The 18475-nt window shown below is 39.6% G+C and overlaps 1 protein-coding gene across 14 annotated transcripts in view; it reads right to left on the reverse strand.

The window, feature by feature from the left end:
• The window catches only part of LOC135090064 (uncharacterized), a 97381-nt gene that overhangs the window by 52573 nt on the left and 26333 nt on the right, over positions 1-18475 (reverse strand). For 5 of the 14 annotated variants that reach the window (XM_063986337.1, XM_063986334.1, XM_063986332.1 and 2 more), the window contains 2 exons: positions 4028-4142; positions 2110-2292 (listed from right to left, as the gene is read on the reverse strand). In XM_063986337.1, the coding sequence (XP_063842407.1) occupies positions 2110-2280 (171 nt within the window). In that variant the 5' untranslated portion in view covers positions 2281-2292; positions 4028-4142. Of the gene's footprint in view, positions 1-386; positions 745-1380; positions 1494-2109; positions 2293-3563; positions 3615-4027; positions 4143-4322; positions 4430-18475 lie in introns of those variants that run through there. The other 9 variants (XM_063986339.1, XM_063986338.1, XM_063986327.1 and 6 more) reach the window with 6 other exon arrangements.

Here is an 18475-nt window from a genome sequence, read left to right on the forward strand (position 1 = left end):
TATATATATATATATATATATATATATATATATATATATATATATATATATATATATATATATATATATATATATATATATATATATATATATATATATATATATATATATATATATATTAACACAGTTACTCTGCTATGTGATTGAATTAGGGTCCTGAAGATGCAATCATACAGCAAATGATCATATAGCCAAGTTAAGAATGAGTGGGGTAAAATAGGATGCATTCCAAGACCTGTATGAATGTGCCCTAATTATCTCTAAAACCCATAAAAACCATGAAATATCATATGTAAATAGTTATTGCCTAAATTAATAAAACATGTTACTTTAATAAAACAAACACAAGAATAAAGCAATAAAATAAAAATAATTTTTCTACTTACTCTCAATGTAGTGAGTAAGTGTGGTGGTTGTCTTTGCCATGAGCATAGTGCAAGCTTCACCTGCTTTTCTGATGCAGTATTCTTGAGGACGATGGAGACAGATGACTGGGCCAAATCAAGCAAGCATACGAAGGCATTCATCCCTTCTCCTCCAGTATGCTGCCTCAGAATCACCAATTTCATCTCAAGATTGATGCTTGTTCTTGCTCTCTTGGCCTTGGTAAGGCAGTCAGTGGAGCCAGCAGGACATTTGGAAACCATGGTTGGTAATATAGTCACTGATGTTGTATATCACTGGTAAATCTTTGGCACTTCCAAAGACAACACAGTTGGTGAACACAAGTGCTGGAAACACTGGCTGTTGGAACATCATGGTGCTATGATCATTCACCCAAATAAATGCCACTACACTTGTTTGCAGAGAGGGTGAATGTGCACTTGGGCAATCATAAAAGTGGAGCATAACTGATCATTTAGCACATCCTCACACCACTCATCACACCATTTCACATCACAGTCTTTACATTGGCATCAGTTGCACAGCTTATTTTTCTACTTGTTTCACCATTCTTATAAAACTCTATAGCTTGAACTTTCATCATGACCTGTGTATTTTCTACGCACTGCACAGCAACTAAGTATAACACTATGTTTAAGACACACACAACCATTTGGCACTGACTGTATTAGCTCTCTTGTCACTTCAATTATCACAACACACAATATAAAGTAGAAAGAGAAATTAATCACCAAAGAACCAAGAGGAGTGAGAAGATGGAAGCACCTCTAGCTCCATTAGTTACTCTTTTGTTCACTCACTTGTCACAACATAGGCAGCTTATAACAAAATGTGAAATAAAAAGAACTAAGAGAAGTGAGAAGGCAGAAGCACCTCCAGCTCCATTAGTTGCTCTCTTGTTCACTCACTCATCACAACAAAACAAAACAAAATGTGAAGTAAAAATAATTAAGAGAAGTGAGAAAACAGAAGCACCTTGTAAGGGATGAAACACCACTCCCACCTAAGCAAGCCGAGGAGGAGCAGGGGAACCTGGTACTCTTCCCTCTTCCACCACCTGGGAGTGTAGAAGGTCAGCTCACCAGCGCCTGTCCCAAAGCATCAAGTCATCGGCTGTTTTAGAATGTGTGGATGCTTTGAACAGCTAAACTTGTCTCAAGGCTTCATTGTGTGTGTGTGTGTGTGTGTGTGTGTGTGTGTGTGTGTGTGTGTGTGTGTGTGTGTGTGTGTGTGTGTGTAGGCTTCTTGTAGCCTCTTTCCAAGGTTATTTGCAGACCCTGTAATTCCAACTCCAGCAGAACAGACTCGGTGCCAAGACTAGGCACACCTGTTCTCTCTTGGCTGTCATCTCGGTTTCCACTGCAATGAAGTGCCCTCACCCTCATTTGTCCCTAGTGACAGGTTGTATGCGTGTGTATGTTAGTGTTTTCTCATATCACAATGACGGAAAGGGGAAGGGTGTTGAGAAACTTCAGCGGCAGTGTCCTTGCGTAAATGTGTATTACGTATTACTCTTGTCTTTGGTATCTTGTGTGTAGTGTGTGAAGAAAGTATTGTGATTAAACTTCCACACTGCTCCCTTGTGTTTCTGTCCTATCACCCCTTTGTGGAACACCCTCTGCTTGGCTCAGATGATTCTGGGATCTGGAAAAATAGCTGGACACTTCACTATAACCTATCTTGGTTATTTCTCCCCTTACACACCTCCAGCTCCATTAGTTGCTCCGTGACTGATCCCGGCACTAGGTTCTTGTAGAAGTGGTAGGCGAGGTGATGTGCTGGAGCACGGCAAGGGTCACTCTTGTACCACTCCAACACACTGACAGCTGACTTCTGTCTATACAGCTTCTTCTCCAGCTCCAGGAATTGCAGCATGAACCAGTCACACTGCAATGACATCAATCTTATGCACTCTAACTGGGTGTATCAGCCTTTTTAGCCATTTTTGCTAAAACTCATTCAATCACTTTTTTAATTTTTATTGTGTCTTAATGATAAACTTAAGCTGTTCCAATATAGCTGTAAAAAAAAAAAAAAAAAAAAAAAAAAGCTAATTTTGTCCACCTAGCATGTAAAGAATGATGTAATTACGACTTTCCAAAATTGCTTTAAATTTCGTCTGATTAAAGCAAGAATGGATACTTTAAGGTTTTATCTGATGTTTTTTTTTCATTTTATATGCTTGTGCAATTTTTAATAAAACTGTAAACTCGCGTTTTTTTTTTTATTTTGTCAAAGTGAGAAATTAGGGAAAAATTTGACTGGAAGATTTGGCAAAATAAAAATTCTAATCAGAATAAGACATAGAATATTAAATGGTGATCACTTTAAAAAAAGAACAAAGGTAATTGATTAAAAATTAGCGGAGTTATTAAAACACAAAGTCAAAAAAGTTGGTTTCGAGAAAACAGAGTGCAAAGGTGAGTCTCCATGATGCCGCGCTCCAACCCAACAGAAGCTTTGAGGTTAGTAAATGAGTTCTCTCGAGAGATGTTTGTTACTCTTTTTTTTTTTTTTTTTCATTAGTGGCCTGTCCATCCTGTTGTCCTTCTTCTCGAGGCCCTTGTGAAGTATGGAGGTACATGGCAGGCCAAGACAGCGATGGAGATTGCTGGTGACATAACCACCACTGTACTCCATTGTCGCCACAGCTACTACAAAGTCAAGCTTTCTTTTTTCAGCAGCTCTGAGGTGCTTCAGGCAGTGTAGCCATATGTGACTATGGTAAGATTCATTTGGGTTCTGTGTGACTCCTTGTAGACATCTTTTCATCATTTCATCTGATGTAAGCCAAGTATACACTCTCTTCACTAATTCCAGCTGCTCAGATAAGAGGGAGAAGAATATCTTCATCTCTCGATAGTTTGGTGGTGTTTTACGTTTTGCCACTGCAGTCTGGAAATTTGAATGAGTGTGTGAGAAACCTCTGCTTTTTAGCATATGAACAAGGAGCTAAAGCCTAAGCCTGCTGGTGTTGGTGGTAATAGTATTGCGTATGTTTCTCACTGATTTTGATGTTTCCACCAGTGTGCTCTTTCCTTGATGAAGGACTTCTTCCTCTTCTTACATAAAGCACTTGTTTTTGGCATGATGAGGCCAAGCATAAGTATTCAGAAGTAAGAATAACAAAAAGTGCAATTGAGCAAGGCGATACCCACCTCTCGCTTGGAAGTCCTTAAGGGCAATGGTGCTGGTAGGCATACCATACTAAAGCAGTGAGAGGGTTGCCAGCTGTTCAGATAGATCTCGTGTTTTGCAAGATAGAATAATAATAATAATAAAAAAACTACATTAAATTTAAAAAATCAGGAAAAAAAAAAATGAAAATGTACATGTTTTCTATGCCTCAGATTGGACCATTAAATGCAAAGCACATGTCCCTTTAAATATCCCCTAGAGGTTTTAAAAATGGCATGGAACACTAAAACTTTATCTCTGAAATATTACCAGAACACTGGTTGATTTTTTGGAGCAAATATCTCATTTCACCATTTTTGACAAAAATTGGGTCAAAAAGGCTGATATACCCCCTTAACATTGTCCCTCACATGTAAAAAGGGATCAAATTAAGGAAAGAAAACTGGGAAGGAAAATAATACCGATACAACAGCAAAGAACTCACAGGTTCAATAAGGCCACTAAAAGGAACTTCAGGAACCAGTGAGCCATTCTGGCTATCTTCTTGTCAGTATTTCCTGTTCCTTGATTTTCACAGATGCTCAAAGAGCAGGAATCATCTGCAATGTAAGATGGAGATAAATAATATTCTTATAATTTTTGGCAGTGGCAGAAAGCAGACGTATTCAGTGTAGCTCCTGCATTTACTTCAATATTTTGTTACTTTTGAGTCTATTGAGTGCATACTGGAATATATTCCTTAATATAAATCAAGGACAGCACAAGTCCTAAAAACACACATAGTGAGAATGTGTATAAAATATCTGAGGTCCGTGATGAGTGGTAAACAAAGCTCAGTTGGCACCAAGAGGATTAAGCAGGATGCTGCCCCAAATACTTGTGGCACCTGCAAAAGTAAACAAACAATAAGGATGAGGCTTTAATGTGCAATCTGTGTGATAAGTGGCATCATATCACCTATGAGAGCATTTATGTTGATAGAAATTTACAAGTTTTTAATGACTTATGAACTTGAATCCCTTCACTGGTATTGCAATAAATGCAACATAATCAGTGGTAAAATAGCATCACAAATGACACCACTCCAGGGATGGCAGGATGAGATGGAGTCAAAACTCAAAGTACCAGAAATGGATTCAGAAGAGAAGTTTAAGACAGTGAGGAAGGATTTAGTGGATGTGGAGAGTAAAAAAGTCTAGGGAGATAACTGAGGGTGTGCACCAACGTCAAACCTGCCCTAGAGTCTTACAGGGATGTAATGAAGGAAGAGATGAAACAGATGCATGAACAAAAGGACATTGACAGAGTTCTTGTGGAGAAAGCTGCAACTCAAGTACAGAGTACGAGTAGATTTGACAAGAAGAATAACATGGTGATCATTGGTGTGCCTGGGCATATTAACAGAAAAGCTAATATTGGTCTTAGGTAGGAGAAAATTAAGCAAGACAAAATTATCATTCATGAAATTTGTGAAGTGGCTGGAGTGGAGATATTTGAGGATGATATGATGGAAATAAAAGAATTGGGAAGTATAATGGAGAGCCCAATAAGGATGACAGAAACAGCAACCTCAAGAAGGGAAGGCCGACTGTAGTAACTATGAGAGAAGGACTAAAGGACAGAGTGCTTAAAAATGCCTACAAAATTAAAGGACACAAACAGCAAAAAACAGGGAAATGCTAAGGAATGTTACTGTCTCTCATGAACAAAGAAGAAAGAAACAAGGACAAAGAGCTGAGAGAAGAAGCAAGACTAAAGAATGCAAGTCAGAAAGAGAGTGAGTTGAGAAAGTTGTACGTGGTGAGGGAAGACCCATGGAAAAGGCATCTGGTGAGATGGAGAAGGTGGTACAGAGAAGATGCAATGAGATCCAGCAATGGGGTCATGGCCAAGCACCCCAACACTATGGAGAAAGGCAGCGTAAGAATGAGGAACACAGTACAGGAAAAGAGGAACTTAATGCAGGAAGGAGAAGGCCAACAAGTGGAAGGGGCAAGCTCAGTTTAAGTAAATCTCAACAACCTGAAAATATTGTAAATGAGTTTAACACATTACCCACGTTACGGCAATAACAAGATTTGCCTCTGTCACGGCAACCTTTACATTGGTCTCATGTCAGTCGCATTGGAGCTATCAAGGAGAAAATACGTACATACCTTCTCTTAGTCCCAATGACTCATATGGCTTCATAAAAGTGATGTCTCACTGGTGGCCCAACACGTGATCACGATATTTTCTTCTACCGTATTTACCTAGTTGTATTTACCTAGTTGTGCTTTATGGAAAAAGAGCTATGCTCATGCTGTCCCATCTCCATATCTTTTAATATCCAACTTAGCCTTGAATCCATGTATACTTTCTGCATTTACTATCTCCTCATCCAGACTGTTCCATACATCAATACTTCTATATGGGAAATTATACTTTTTGACATCTCTTCTACAAGCACTCCTCTTCAGACTCTTTCCATGTCCTCTAGAGGGACATGTATCCCAGACCATTAAGTCGCTCTGGTCCACCTCCTCTACTCCCTCATGTGCTTTATATATCGCAATCAAGTCTCCCCTTTCTCTCCTCTTTTCCAACATTGGTAGATGTATCCTTTCCAGTCTCTCTTCATATAACAAGTCCCTGATACTTGGTACCATCTTCGTAGCTGCTCTCTGAACTCTCTCCAACTTCCTTATATCCTTTTTCTTGTATGGCAACAACACTACTGCTGCATATTCTAGTCTAGGTCTTATCAGCGACACAATCATCTTCCTGACCATCTCCTCATCCATACATGCAAAGGCCTGCCTTATTCTTCTCAACAAGTTATAGGTTTCTCCTGTAATTTTGCTAATGTGTCTCTCTGGGGTCAGGTTCCCAGTTACTGTAACACCAAGATCCTTTTCCTCTTCTGTCCCACTTAACCTTACACCATTCAACACATAATTTCCTTTTACTCTTCTTTTACTTTTTCCAAATTCTATTACCTTAAACTTCTTTAAATTAAATTCCATTTCCCATCTATAACTCCACTCTTGATATCTTGTTCTGGTCTTCTTGTAACGTTTCACAGTCCTCTGCACTCTCAACTTTCTTCAGCAACTTTGCATCATCCACAAAAAGGCTCATGTAGCTGTTCACACTCTCCGTCATATCATTTATATAGACTGCAAACATGACTGGTGCAATTACTGAGCCTTGGGGTACTCCACTTATAACTTCCCTCCATGATGATTTTTTTTTTATCTTTTACCACTGTTCTCATTTCTCTGTTTGTCAAGAAATTTTCCATCCATATTAGCAGGCCCCCCCCTATTAGCCCACCATTATGCTTCAACTTCCACAACAATTTCCTGTGTGGCACTTTATCAAAGGCCTTCTTCAGGTCTCAATAAACACTATCAGCCCATCCATCTCTTTCTTGCATTATATCCACCACTCTAGAATAAAAACTCAGTAAGTTTGTAACACATGACCTCCTTCTCCTAAATCCAAATTGTTGCTTTATTATCACTTCCTTTCCCTCTAGGTACTACATCCATTTATCCTTCAATCTTTCACATATTTTGCACACCACACTTGTTAGAGACACAGGTCTATAGTTTAAGGGCTCCTCTTTACTACCACCTTTGTAGATTGGCACTATGTTGGCTCTCTTCCATTCAATTGGGACTCTGATTTGAATTACGGAGCTTTCAATAACATTATGTATTACCCATGTCAACTGCTGATTGCACTCTTTTAGTATCCACAGTGACACTCCATCAGGTCCAGGGGCCTTCCTAACATCTAGTCCCTCCATCTGTTTCTGGACATCCTCTTCAGTCACTTGGATTTCCCCCAGATTCCTACACCAGCCTTGGAGTCCCCATCTGGGGAGGGTACCATAAATGTCCTCAGGTTGGACTACCTTTCTGTCAACGACCCTAAGTGTCTTGACACCCATCTCAACTTTTTCTTCATTAACTTCTGCAACATTTGCGGTCTAAGATCTAATTTTCAATCTGTAGAACACCACCTCTCCTCTTCTAAAACTCATCTTTTCCTCACTGAAACTCAGGTGTCTGAGGCAACTGAAAGTAGCTCCTTTTCTGTTCCCTCCTACTTTCTCTATCTTCATTTTTTATCCAAAGCTGGATGCTGTGTTTATGTGTGCAATGACTTAACCTGCTCTCGTGCACATGCTCTTGAATCTTCTGAGTTTTCCACCATCTGGCTACGACTACAGAGTCACTCTCATACTAACTTTATCTGTGCTGTATACCTCTCACCTAACTCCTCTGACTCTTTTTCTCATCCTAAACCTTCTAAACCTTGGTTTAACACAACTTGCTCTCGTGCTATACATGATAGAGAGGTGGCCCACAAGAGATACTTAAGCCTTCCATCACCAGAATCTCATGCACTTTATATTTCTGCCCGGAACCATGCCAAGTCTGTTCTCCAACCAGCCAAAAACTCCTTCATTAACAGAAAATGTCAAAACCTTTCAAGATCTAACTCCCCTCATGATTTCTGGCATCTAGCCAAAAATATCTCCAACAACTTTGCTTCTTCTTCTTTCCCTCCCTTATTTCAACCAGATGGCACCACTGCTATCACATCTATTTCTAAAGCTGAACTCTGCTCAAACCTTTGCTAAAAACTCTACCTTGAACGATTCTGGGCTTGTTCCTCCTTCTCCTCCACCTTCTGACTACTTCATGCCACCTATTAAAATTCTTTGCAATGATGTTTTCCATGCCCTCGCTGGCCTAAACCCTTGGAAGGCTTATGGACCTGATGGGGTCCCTCCTATTGTTCTCCGAAACTGTGCCTCCGTGCTTGCACCTTGCCTAGTCAAACTCTTTCAGCTCTGTCTGTCAACATCTACCTTTCCTTCTTGCTGGAAGTTTGCCTACATTCAACCTGTTCCTAAAAAGGGTGACCGTTCTAATCCCTCAAACTACCGTCCCATTGCTTTAATTTCCTGCCTATCTAAAGTTTTTTAATCTATCCTCAACAGGAAGATTCTTAAACATCTATCACTTCACAACCTTCTATCTGATTGCCAGTATGGGTTCCATCAAGGCCGCTCTACTGGTGATCTTCTGACTTTCCTTACTGAGTCTTGGTCATCCTCTTTTAGAGATTTTGGTGAAACTTTTGCTGTTGCCTTGGACATATCAAAAGCCTTTGACAGAGTCTGGCACAAAGCTTTGATTTCCAAACTACCCTCCTACGGTTTCTATCCTTCTCTCTGTAACTTCATCTCAAGTTTCCTTTCTGACCATTCTATTGCTGCTGTGGTAGACGGTCACTGTTCTTCTCCTAAATCTATTAACAGTGGTGTTCCTCAGGGTTCTGTCTTGTCACCCACCCCATTATTATTCATTAATGATCTTCTAAACCAAACTTCTTGTCCTATCCACTCCTACGCTGATGATACCATCCTGCACTTTTCCACGTCTTTTCATAGACGTCCAACCCTTCAGGAGGTAAACATATCATGCAGGGAAGCCACAGAATGCCTGACTTCTGATCTTTCTAAAATTTCTGATTGGGGCAAAGCAAACTTGGTATTGTTCATTGCCTCAAAAACTCAATTCCTCCATCTATCAACTCGACACAACCTTCCAGACAACTATCCCCTCTTCTTCAATGACACACAAGTGTCCCCCTCTTCTACACTGAACATTCTCGGTCTGTCCTTTACTTATAATCTGAACTGGAAACTTCACATCTCATCTCTAGCTAAAACAGCTTCTATGAAGTTAGGCGTTCTGAGACGTCTCCGCCAGTTTTTCTCACCCCCCCAGCTGCTAACTCTGTACAAGGGCCTTATCCGTACATGTATGGAGTATGCTTTACATGTCTGGGGGGTTCCACTCATACTGCTCTCCTAGACAGGGTGGAATCAAAAGCTTTTCGTCTCACCAACTCTTCTCCTCTAACTGACTGTCTTCAGCCTCTCTCTCACCACAGCAATGTTGCATATCTAGCTGTCTTCTACCGCTATTTTCATGCTAACTGCTCTTCTGATCTTGCTAACTGCATGCCTCCCCTCCTTCCGCAGCCTCGCTGCACAAGACTTTCTTCTTTCTCTCATCCCTATTCTGTCCACCTCTCTAACGCAAGAGTTAACCAGTATTCCCAATCATTCATCCCTTTCTCTGGTAAACTCTGGAACTCCCTGCCTGCTTCTGTATTTCCACCTTCCTATAACTTGAATTCCTTCAAGAGGGAGGTTTCAAGACACTTATTCATCAATTTTTGACCACTGCTTTGACCCTTTTATGGAACTGGCATTTCAGTGGGCATATTTTTTTATTGGATTTTTGTTGTCCTTGGGCAGTGTCCTTCCTACATAAAAAAAAAAAGACCCATTTCCTCACTCATCTCACTCTGCCACACAAATGTTTTCTCTTTTGTGAATACTGATTGAAAACTCGTGTTCATTATCTCTGCCAATTGAGCTGGATCCTCACACATTTGGCCATTCACCTTCAATCTGCTTATTCTTTCTCTATTTTTCATTTTGCTGTCACATATCTGAAGAATAATTTTGGTTCCTCTTTGCATTTGTCCATAACATCTTTCTCATAATTTTTCCTTTTTTTCTCTAATAACCCTTACATATTAATTTCTTGTAGTTGTGTAGTTTTCCCATAGCTCCTGCGTATTTTTCCTCCATCATCTATTCCATGCCGTTTCCCTCTCCTCCCTAGCTATTTCACATCTATTATACCAGTCTTTGTTATATCTTCTCTTTGTCTCTACTTTTGGTACATATTTTTTTCACTCCCTCTTCATAAATATTAATGAAAGCTTCCCATTCCTTTTCCACATTACTTGCTGTGATAAGTGTACTCCAGTCCGCTTCACCAAAGTATCTCCTCATTTGTTCAAAATTTGACTTACCATAATTAAATCTTTCACTTTTTATAATCTTCACATCTACTTCCTTCTCTTTTTTCTTTAATACAAAACCTTATCATGACATGGTCACTTTTTCCTTGTGGACAACTATAATTCATGTCTTCTATAATATCTGTTTCTTTTGATAATACTAAATCAAGTCTTGATGGCTCCTCTCCTCCTCTGTAGCTAGTGTTTTCCTCAACCCAGTCATAATATTGTTCATTGCCAGTTTCAGAACCTTATCTCTCCATGAGTCTTCTCCTCCTCTTGTGTTCCACTCCTCCCAATTTATCTCTTTACAATTAAAATCTCCCATTATAACAATTTTGTTGTTTTCTTTAATTTTCTTTACAAGCCATTCTTTTGTCTCACTCAGCAACTGTTCATGCTCTTGTCTATTCCAGGTCTTTGTTTTTGGTGGGACATACACCACTGTGACATATCATAATCCTCTTCTTCCATTTATTAGTTGTAAGTTTAGGCCTTCCACCTAGCCTTCTGCCTTTTCCACACTCTTCACCCTGATACCCTTTTTAACAAGCATCATCACTCCACCTCCTCCTTTTCCACATCTGTTTCTTATCCACATATTGTACTTTCCCCCTCCTAAATTTGGTGTCTCTGAATATCTTAGTTTAGTTTCTACCTCTGCCATGATGTCTGGTTCATTTGCTTTTATAAATTCATTCACTTCATCCATCACCGAAACTAAACCATCCACATTAGTGTATGCCACTGTCCACTGTGTATTGGGCCACCAGTGTAGCACTTACTCAGTGTACCAACAGTGGCCCAATTCACCATACTCAAGTATTTTATTCATCTGTTGTGTCTTGGGCCACTCATGTACCACTGATTTTCAAGTAAAAAAAAAAATTGTAATAAGTTAATATATATCACAGTTTTTTATTAGATTTAAATATAATTGATAATAATTGATATGGAAATACTATGCAATGATTTGTTAACATCTTTAGGTGTTTTTGGAATGCAGGAAATGGATCCTTTGTCATTCTACAGCAGTCGTTTTGAGCAAGAAAGCTCTGATGAAGATTTCATTCCCTCCAATTTGAGCGACTCAAGTAACAGTGAAGAAAGTGAAGCAGGAGGAGAGACAGAAGATGATGGATCAGATGAAGTAGAGGGAGACAGATGATGATTCTGTACCAGCATACAGGGATGGGGGCCTGTTTCTTCCAAACAGCATTCCTATACCTTTAGTAGTAAAAAAGAGCTGGTTATTTTGCCTCAAGTAAACTCAGTCACAGGCAAACCATTATTGATTTGTGTAAATTATTCATAAGTGATGCTCTTTTGGACACAATAGTTAATCAGCCAAATGTATATGCTCAACAAAAAATAAATGAAGCACCACTGACAAGGAGGTCACGTCTCATTTAATGAAAACCCACAACTAGGGAAGAAATAAATAAGTTCATAGGTATAATTGTATGCATGGGAACTGTTGCAATGCCAGAAATTTCTTCCTATTGGAGTAAGAACAAGCTGTATTCTGATTCTTATGTCAGCAGTGTGATGACAAGAGAGACTTGAAATCCTTCTTAGGTGTATACATTTCAGGGATAATACTGAAGTTGATGATCCACCTAATCCATTATTCAAGATGTGACCCTTGGTCACTGCCATTACGGACTGCTGTCAGGCTGTTCATAAGCCAGGCCCATTTTTGTAATTGATGAGAGCATGGTTCCCCTTAGGGGCAGAATTAATGTAAAGCAGTATCTTCCTGGGAAAGCACATAAATATGGCTTCAAGTTGTACAAGGTATGTATTCCAAGTGGCTATACGTGGAATTTCAAGATTCACGCCATAAGTCAAAAAAAGAGTCAGGAACTAAACTCCACAGAAAGCCTAACAGGAGAACTTTGTGAAGAGCTATTTGACCAGGGTGCCACCCTTTATGCTGATAACTACTACTGTTCAGTGACATTAGCAGAGTACCTATCAGATAAAAAAACTTATCTAAAGGGCACAAGAAAATACCTTCCCAAGGAAGTTACTCAAAGTAAACTCAGAAAGAATGAAATGAAAGGACAGGAGAACAGCAAGGGCATGAGTTTTCAAATGGAGGGATAAAAGAAATGTACTGACTATTTCAATTCTGCCTGAACACAGTGATCAATTAGTTCCCAGTGGCATGATAAAAAGACACAAAGAAGAGGTTTTCAAAACCAGAAAGTGTAATGGCATACAACAGGGCAAACAAAGGTGTGGATGTCTCTGACCAATACACATCCTATTACAGTCCACTGAGAAAGAGCAAAAAAATGGTACAGAAAGTTGGCCTTTGAACTGACTGCTGGACTCTTAGTTGTAAATACATGGGTTCTCCATTGCCAGTACTTCCCTATGGCTAAGATGAATCAGCTGCAATTTCAAGAGGCTTTAGTGTATTTGCTCACTGGAAATGAACCTGAGAACATTAGACCTGGGAAAAGTTCTGGAGTCATATCAGGAAAAAGGAGCCCTCATATATTGACTGAGAAAGATGGACCTAAGAGATATACAAGAAAAAGATGTTGTGGCTGCTACAAAAAATCTCACTTTCTGAAGGACTCAAAGTAGCTAGAAATAAAGCTGGAAGAGTAAACAGATTCTGTTTTGAGTGTGAAGATAAGCCACACCTCTGTATCATATTGCTCGAAAATAAATTTGAATACATATTCCTGTGTTTCATTTTCCGCTTATTCATGTTCCTTGATAATGTTTGAAAGTCAAGAAAATGTCCGATCAGTAATTGCGAAGGAGAAAATGAGTTTAAATATATACTCCTGTTTACTCATCATTGCACCATTGATGTACCAAGTCGCCATAGAGAAATGTAGTTAGTGGTACACCCGTAGAACAAGAAGTGGGTAACGTGTTAAAGTTGTATTCTGCAATGTGGATGTGCCCACTCTAGATAAACTAAGGGAAATGAAAACAAGAGTACAGGATAATGAAGATAAGCCTTGTATCATAACACTGCAAGAAGTTAAACCTAAGAATTTCAGATCCAATGTATTATCATTGGAATATAGTATTGATGGATATAAAATAATTGAAAAAAAATATTACTAATACAAAAGAAGGTAGAGGCCTGCTAATTTATGTATGTAAAGATGTAAACTTTAACAATATAACTGTGGAACAAAAATACTGCAAGTATCTGTGGACAGAGGTAAAAGGAATGACTGAAACCATATTAATTACAACCATATATAAAGTACAAGTGTTGAACCAGTGAGAATGAAAAACTACTGAAATTAACGAAAGAAATAAACAATAAGCAAACAGCATACAAGATCATTTTAGGGGATTTAATGTACCATTTATTAACTGGACAAACAACACCACAACAGGAGGATGAAACAGTATAGAGTACAAGTTTATTGAGACAGAGAGAGAGAAGGCACCTTGACACAACACATTAAGGACATCACAAGGTATAGAGAGAGGCCAAGAGGAAGTGTTGTAGACCTAGTATTTACCAGTGAGGAAGAAGCAGTTGGAGAAATTAGAATAGAAAGTCCCACTGGGTGAAGCAATCATGCCTGCATTACGAAAGTCCTACTGGATGAAGGGATCATGCCTGCATTACGGAAGTCCTTTTCGGTGAAGTGATCATGCCTGCATTACTTTCACCTATGAGGCTGAAGTTCAAGGCAGGACTTGTTATACCAAAACATACATATATGAGAGAGCAGACTATGACCTTATGAGACACAGACTGGACATAAATTGGGAGTACTTAGGTGAGGGAGACAGAGAAAATGTGATCAAAGTTTAGAATTAGAGTGGATGAAGCAATAAAAGAATGTGTACCAGTAAAGGAGGTCTGGACATCAAGGAAACAAACTAACAAGGAATTACTGATGAACTAAAAACTGTGGTTGAAAATCAAAAGAAAAAAAAACATCTTTAAGCAAGATTCAAACAACTGATGAAGTGTGGGGATAACAACAGTAGAGAACTTCAGGAAGTGGATAAGGAGTATAAATTAACAAATAACCACACAGGAGGAGGCAGTAGACACCTGCCAAATGATAATTACTCCCAGTGAGGTCTAAAGCACTTAATCAGGGGGTGCTGAGAACTTATCATTGAACCCACCTGTGACCTCACTGAATGCTTCCCTTTGTGTCTCATTACACAAGGGGCCAGTCAAAGCCTACCCTCTAAAGACAACTATCTTCCTTCACACAAAACTACATCCACCTAATTACACACACACCCTTGACTCAAAATTCAAAATCAATATGGTGACTCCTACACCAGCCACTGAGTCCCCATCTGGAGAGGGGGCCACAAATGTCCCCAGTCTGACTACTCTTCTGGTATCAACCCTAAGTGTCTTAGCATCCCCCTCAACTTTTTCTTCATTAACTTCAGCAACATTCGCAGTCTTAGATCTAATTTTCAATCTGTAGAACACCACCTCTCCTCTACTAAACCTCATCTTTTCCTCAGTGAAACACAGGTGTTTGAAGCAACTGACAGCAGCCCCTTATATGTTCCTTCCTACTTTCTCTATCCTCATTTTCAATCCAAAGCTGGATGTTGCATCTACATGAACAATGACTTAACCTGCTCTCATGCCCATGCTCTTGAATCTTCCGGGTTTTCGATCATCTACTACAGTCACTCTTAAACTAAATTCATCTGTACTGTGTACCTCTCACCTAACTCCTCTGACTATAAGGAATTCTTTGACTACTTAACTTCCAAATTAGAGCACATTCTTACTCTTTTCCCTTTTGCAGAGATCTCCATTCTTCGAAACTTCAATGTTCATCACCAGCTTTGGCTTTTCTCTAACTTCACTGACCATCCTGGTGAACTAGCCTTTAACTTTGCTATCCTCTACAACTAGAGAAACCAGTGCAACAACCTACTCATATTCCTGACCGTTTTGGAGATATCCACAACATTCTTGACCTTTTCCTAACCTCTAATCCTTCTCCTTGTGCTGTTACCCGAGATGCACCCGACATTCTTGACCTTTTCCTAACCTCTAATTCTGCTCATATCTGTATCTTGTCCTATCACTCCAATCTCTCCTCTGGATCCCCTAAAGCATTCTTTTCTTTTTTTTTTATATGTAGGAGGGACACAAGAAGAGAAACAAAAATCTAACAAAAAAAAAAAGCCCACTGAGATACTGGTCCTGAATAGGGTCTGAAGTGGTGGTCAAAAATTGAAGAATAAGTGTCTTGAAACCTCCCTCTTGAAGGAGTTCAAGTCACAGGAAGGTGGAAATACAAAAGCAGGAAGGGAGTTCCAGAGTTTACCAGAGAAGGGGATGAATGACTGGGAATACTGGTTAACTCTTGCATTAGAGAGGTGGTCAGAATAGAGGTGAGAGAAAGAACAAAGTTTTGTGCAGCGAGGCTGTGGGAGGAGGAGAGGCATGCAGTTAGCAAGATCAAAAGAGCAGTTAGCATGAAAATAGCAGTAGAAGGTAGCAAGACATGCAACATTCTGGCGATGAGAAAAAGGTTGAAGACAGTTAGAGGAGTGGAGCTGATGAGATGAAAAGCTTTTGATTCCACCCTGTCTAAAAGAGTGATACAAGTGGAATCCCCCCCAGACATGTGAAGCATACTCCATACATGTATGGATAAGACCCTTATATAGAGTTAGCAGCTGGGGGGTAAGAAAAACAGGTGGAGACATCTCAGAATGCCTAACTTCATAGAAGCTGTTTTTAGCTAGAGACGAGATGTGAAATTTCCAGTTTAAATTATAAGAAAAGGACAGACCGAGGATGTTTAGTGTAGAAGAGGGGCCAGTTGAGAGTCACTGAAGAAGACAGGATAGTTGTTTGGAAGGTTGTGTTGAGATGATAGATAAAGGAATTGAGTTTTTGAGGCATTGAACAATACTAAGTTTGCTAAGAGAGATTAGAAGTCAGGCATTCTGTGGCTTCCCTGTGTGAACTAAAGGGTTGGATGTCTGTGAAAAGATGTGGAAAAGTGTAGGGTGGTATCATCATCGTAGGAATGGATAGGGCAAGAAGTTTGGTTTAAAAGATCATTGATGAATAATAGGAAGAGAGTGGGCGAGAGGACAGAATCCTGAAGAACACTATTGTTAATAGATTTAAGGAGAACAGTGACCATCTACCACAGCAGCAATAGGACGGTCAGAAAGGAAACTTGAGATGAAGTTACAGAGAGAAGTATAGAAGCCGTAGGAGGGTAGTTTGGAAATCAAAGCTTTATGTCAGACTCTATAAAAAGCTTTTGATATGTCAGGCAACAGCAAAAGTTTCACCAAAATCTCTAAAAGAGGATGACCAAGACTCAGTAAGGAAAGCCAGATCACAAGTAGTGTCCTTGACAGAACCCATACTGGCAGTCAGAAAGAAGGTTGTGAAGTGTTAGATGTTTCATAATCTTCTTGTTGAGGATAGATTAAAAAACTTTAGATAAGCAGGAAATTAAAGCAATAGGACAGTAGTTTGAGGGATTAGAATGGTCTCCTTTTTAGGAACAGGTTGAATGTAGGCAAACTTCCAAGAAGAAGGAAAGGTAGATGTTAACAGACAAAGGTGAAAGAGTTTGACTAGGCAAGGTGCAACCATGGAGGCACACTTTCAGAGAACAGAAGGAGGGACTCCATCATGTCCATAAGCCTTCCAAGGGTTAAGGCCAGGAAAGGCATGGAAAACATCATTGCAAAGAATTTTAACAAGTAGCATGAAGTAGTCAGAGGGTGGAGGAGAGGGAGGAACAAGCCCTGAATTTTCCAAGGCAGAGTTTTTTAGTAAAGGTCTGAGTGAAGAGTTCAGTTTTAGAGATAGATGTGATAGTAGTGGTGCCATCTGGTTGAAAAAAAAGGAGGGAAAGAAGAAGCAAAGTTATTGGAGATGTTTTTGGATAGATGCCAGAAGTCACGAGGGGCATTAGATCTTAAAAGATTTTGACACTTTCCATTAATGAAGGAGTTTTTGGCTAGTTGGAAAACAGACTTGGCAGGGTTCCGGGTAGAAATATAAAATGCATGAGATTCTGGTAATGGAAGGGTCAAGTACCTTTTGTGGGCCACCTATCATGTATATCACGAGAACAGGCTGTGTTAAACCAGGGTTTAGAAGGTTTAGGATGAGAAAAAGAGTGAGGAATGTATGCCTCCATGCCAGACACTATCACCTCTGTTAAGCACTCAGCACACAAAGATGGGTCTCTGACACGGAAGCAGTAATCATTCCAAGGAAAATCAGCAAAATACCTCCTCAGGTCACTCCAACTAGCAGAGGCAAAATGCCAGAAGCATCTCTGCTTAGGGAGATCCTGAGGAGGGATTGGAGTGATAGGACAAGATACAGATATGAGATTGTGATCGGAGGAGCCCAACGGAGAAGAGAGGGTAACATCATAAGCAGAAGGATTAGAGGTTAGGAAAAGCTCAAGAATGTTGTGCATATCTCCAAGACAGTCAGGAATAGGTGCCTCTGGCATTTTGCCTGAGGAGTTATTTTGCTGATTTTCCTTGGAATGACCACTACTTTCATGTCAGAGACCCATCTATGTGTGCGGAGTGCATAAGAGAGGTGATAGTGTCTGGCATGGAGATGTACATTCTTCACTCTTTTTCTCGACCTAAACTTTTTAAACTGTGGTTTAACACAGACTGTTCTTGTGCTTTATATGACAGAGGTTGCCCACAAAAGGTACTTGAGACTTTCATCACCTGAATCTTATGCACCTTATATTTCTGCCCAGAATCATGTCAAGTCTGTTCTCCGACTAGCCAAAAACTCCTTCATTAATAGAAAGTGTCAAAATCTTTCAAGATCTAACTCCCCTCTTGACTTCCGGCACTTATCCATAAACATCTCCAATAACTTTGCTTCTTCATTTTTCCCTCTTTTATTTCAACCTGATGTCACCACTGCCATCTCATCTATTTCTAAAGCTGAACTCTGCAGAAACCTTTGCTAAAAACTCCACTTTGGGTGATTCAGGGTTTGTTCCTCCCTCTCCTCCACTGTCTAAATACTTCATGCTACCAATTAAAATCCTTCACAATATTTTCC

The sequence above is a fragment of the Scylla paramamosain genome, chromosome 34 (assembly GCF_035594125.1).
Source record: "Scylla paramamosain isolate STU-SP2022 chromosome 34, ASM3559412v1, whole genome shotgun sequence".
Taxonomy (NCBI): domain Eukaryota; kingdom Metazoa; phylum Arthropoda; class Malacostraca; order Decapoda; family Portunidae; genus Scylla; species Scylla paramamosain.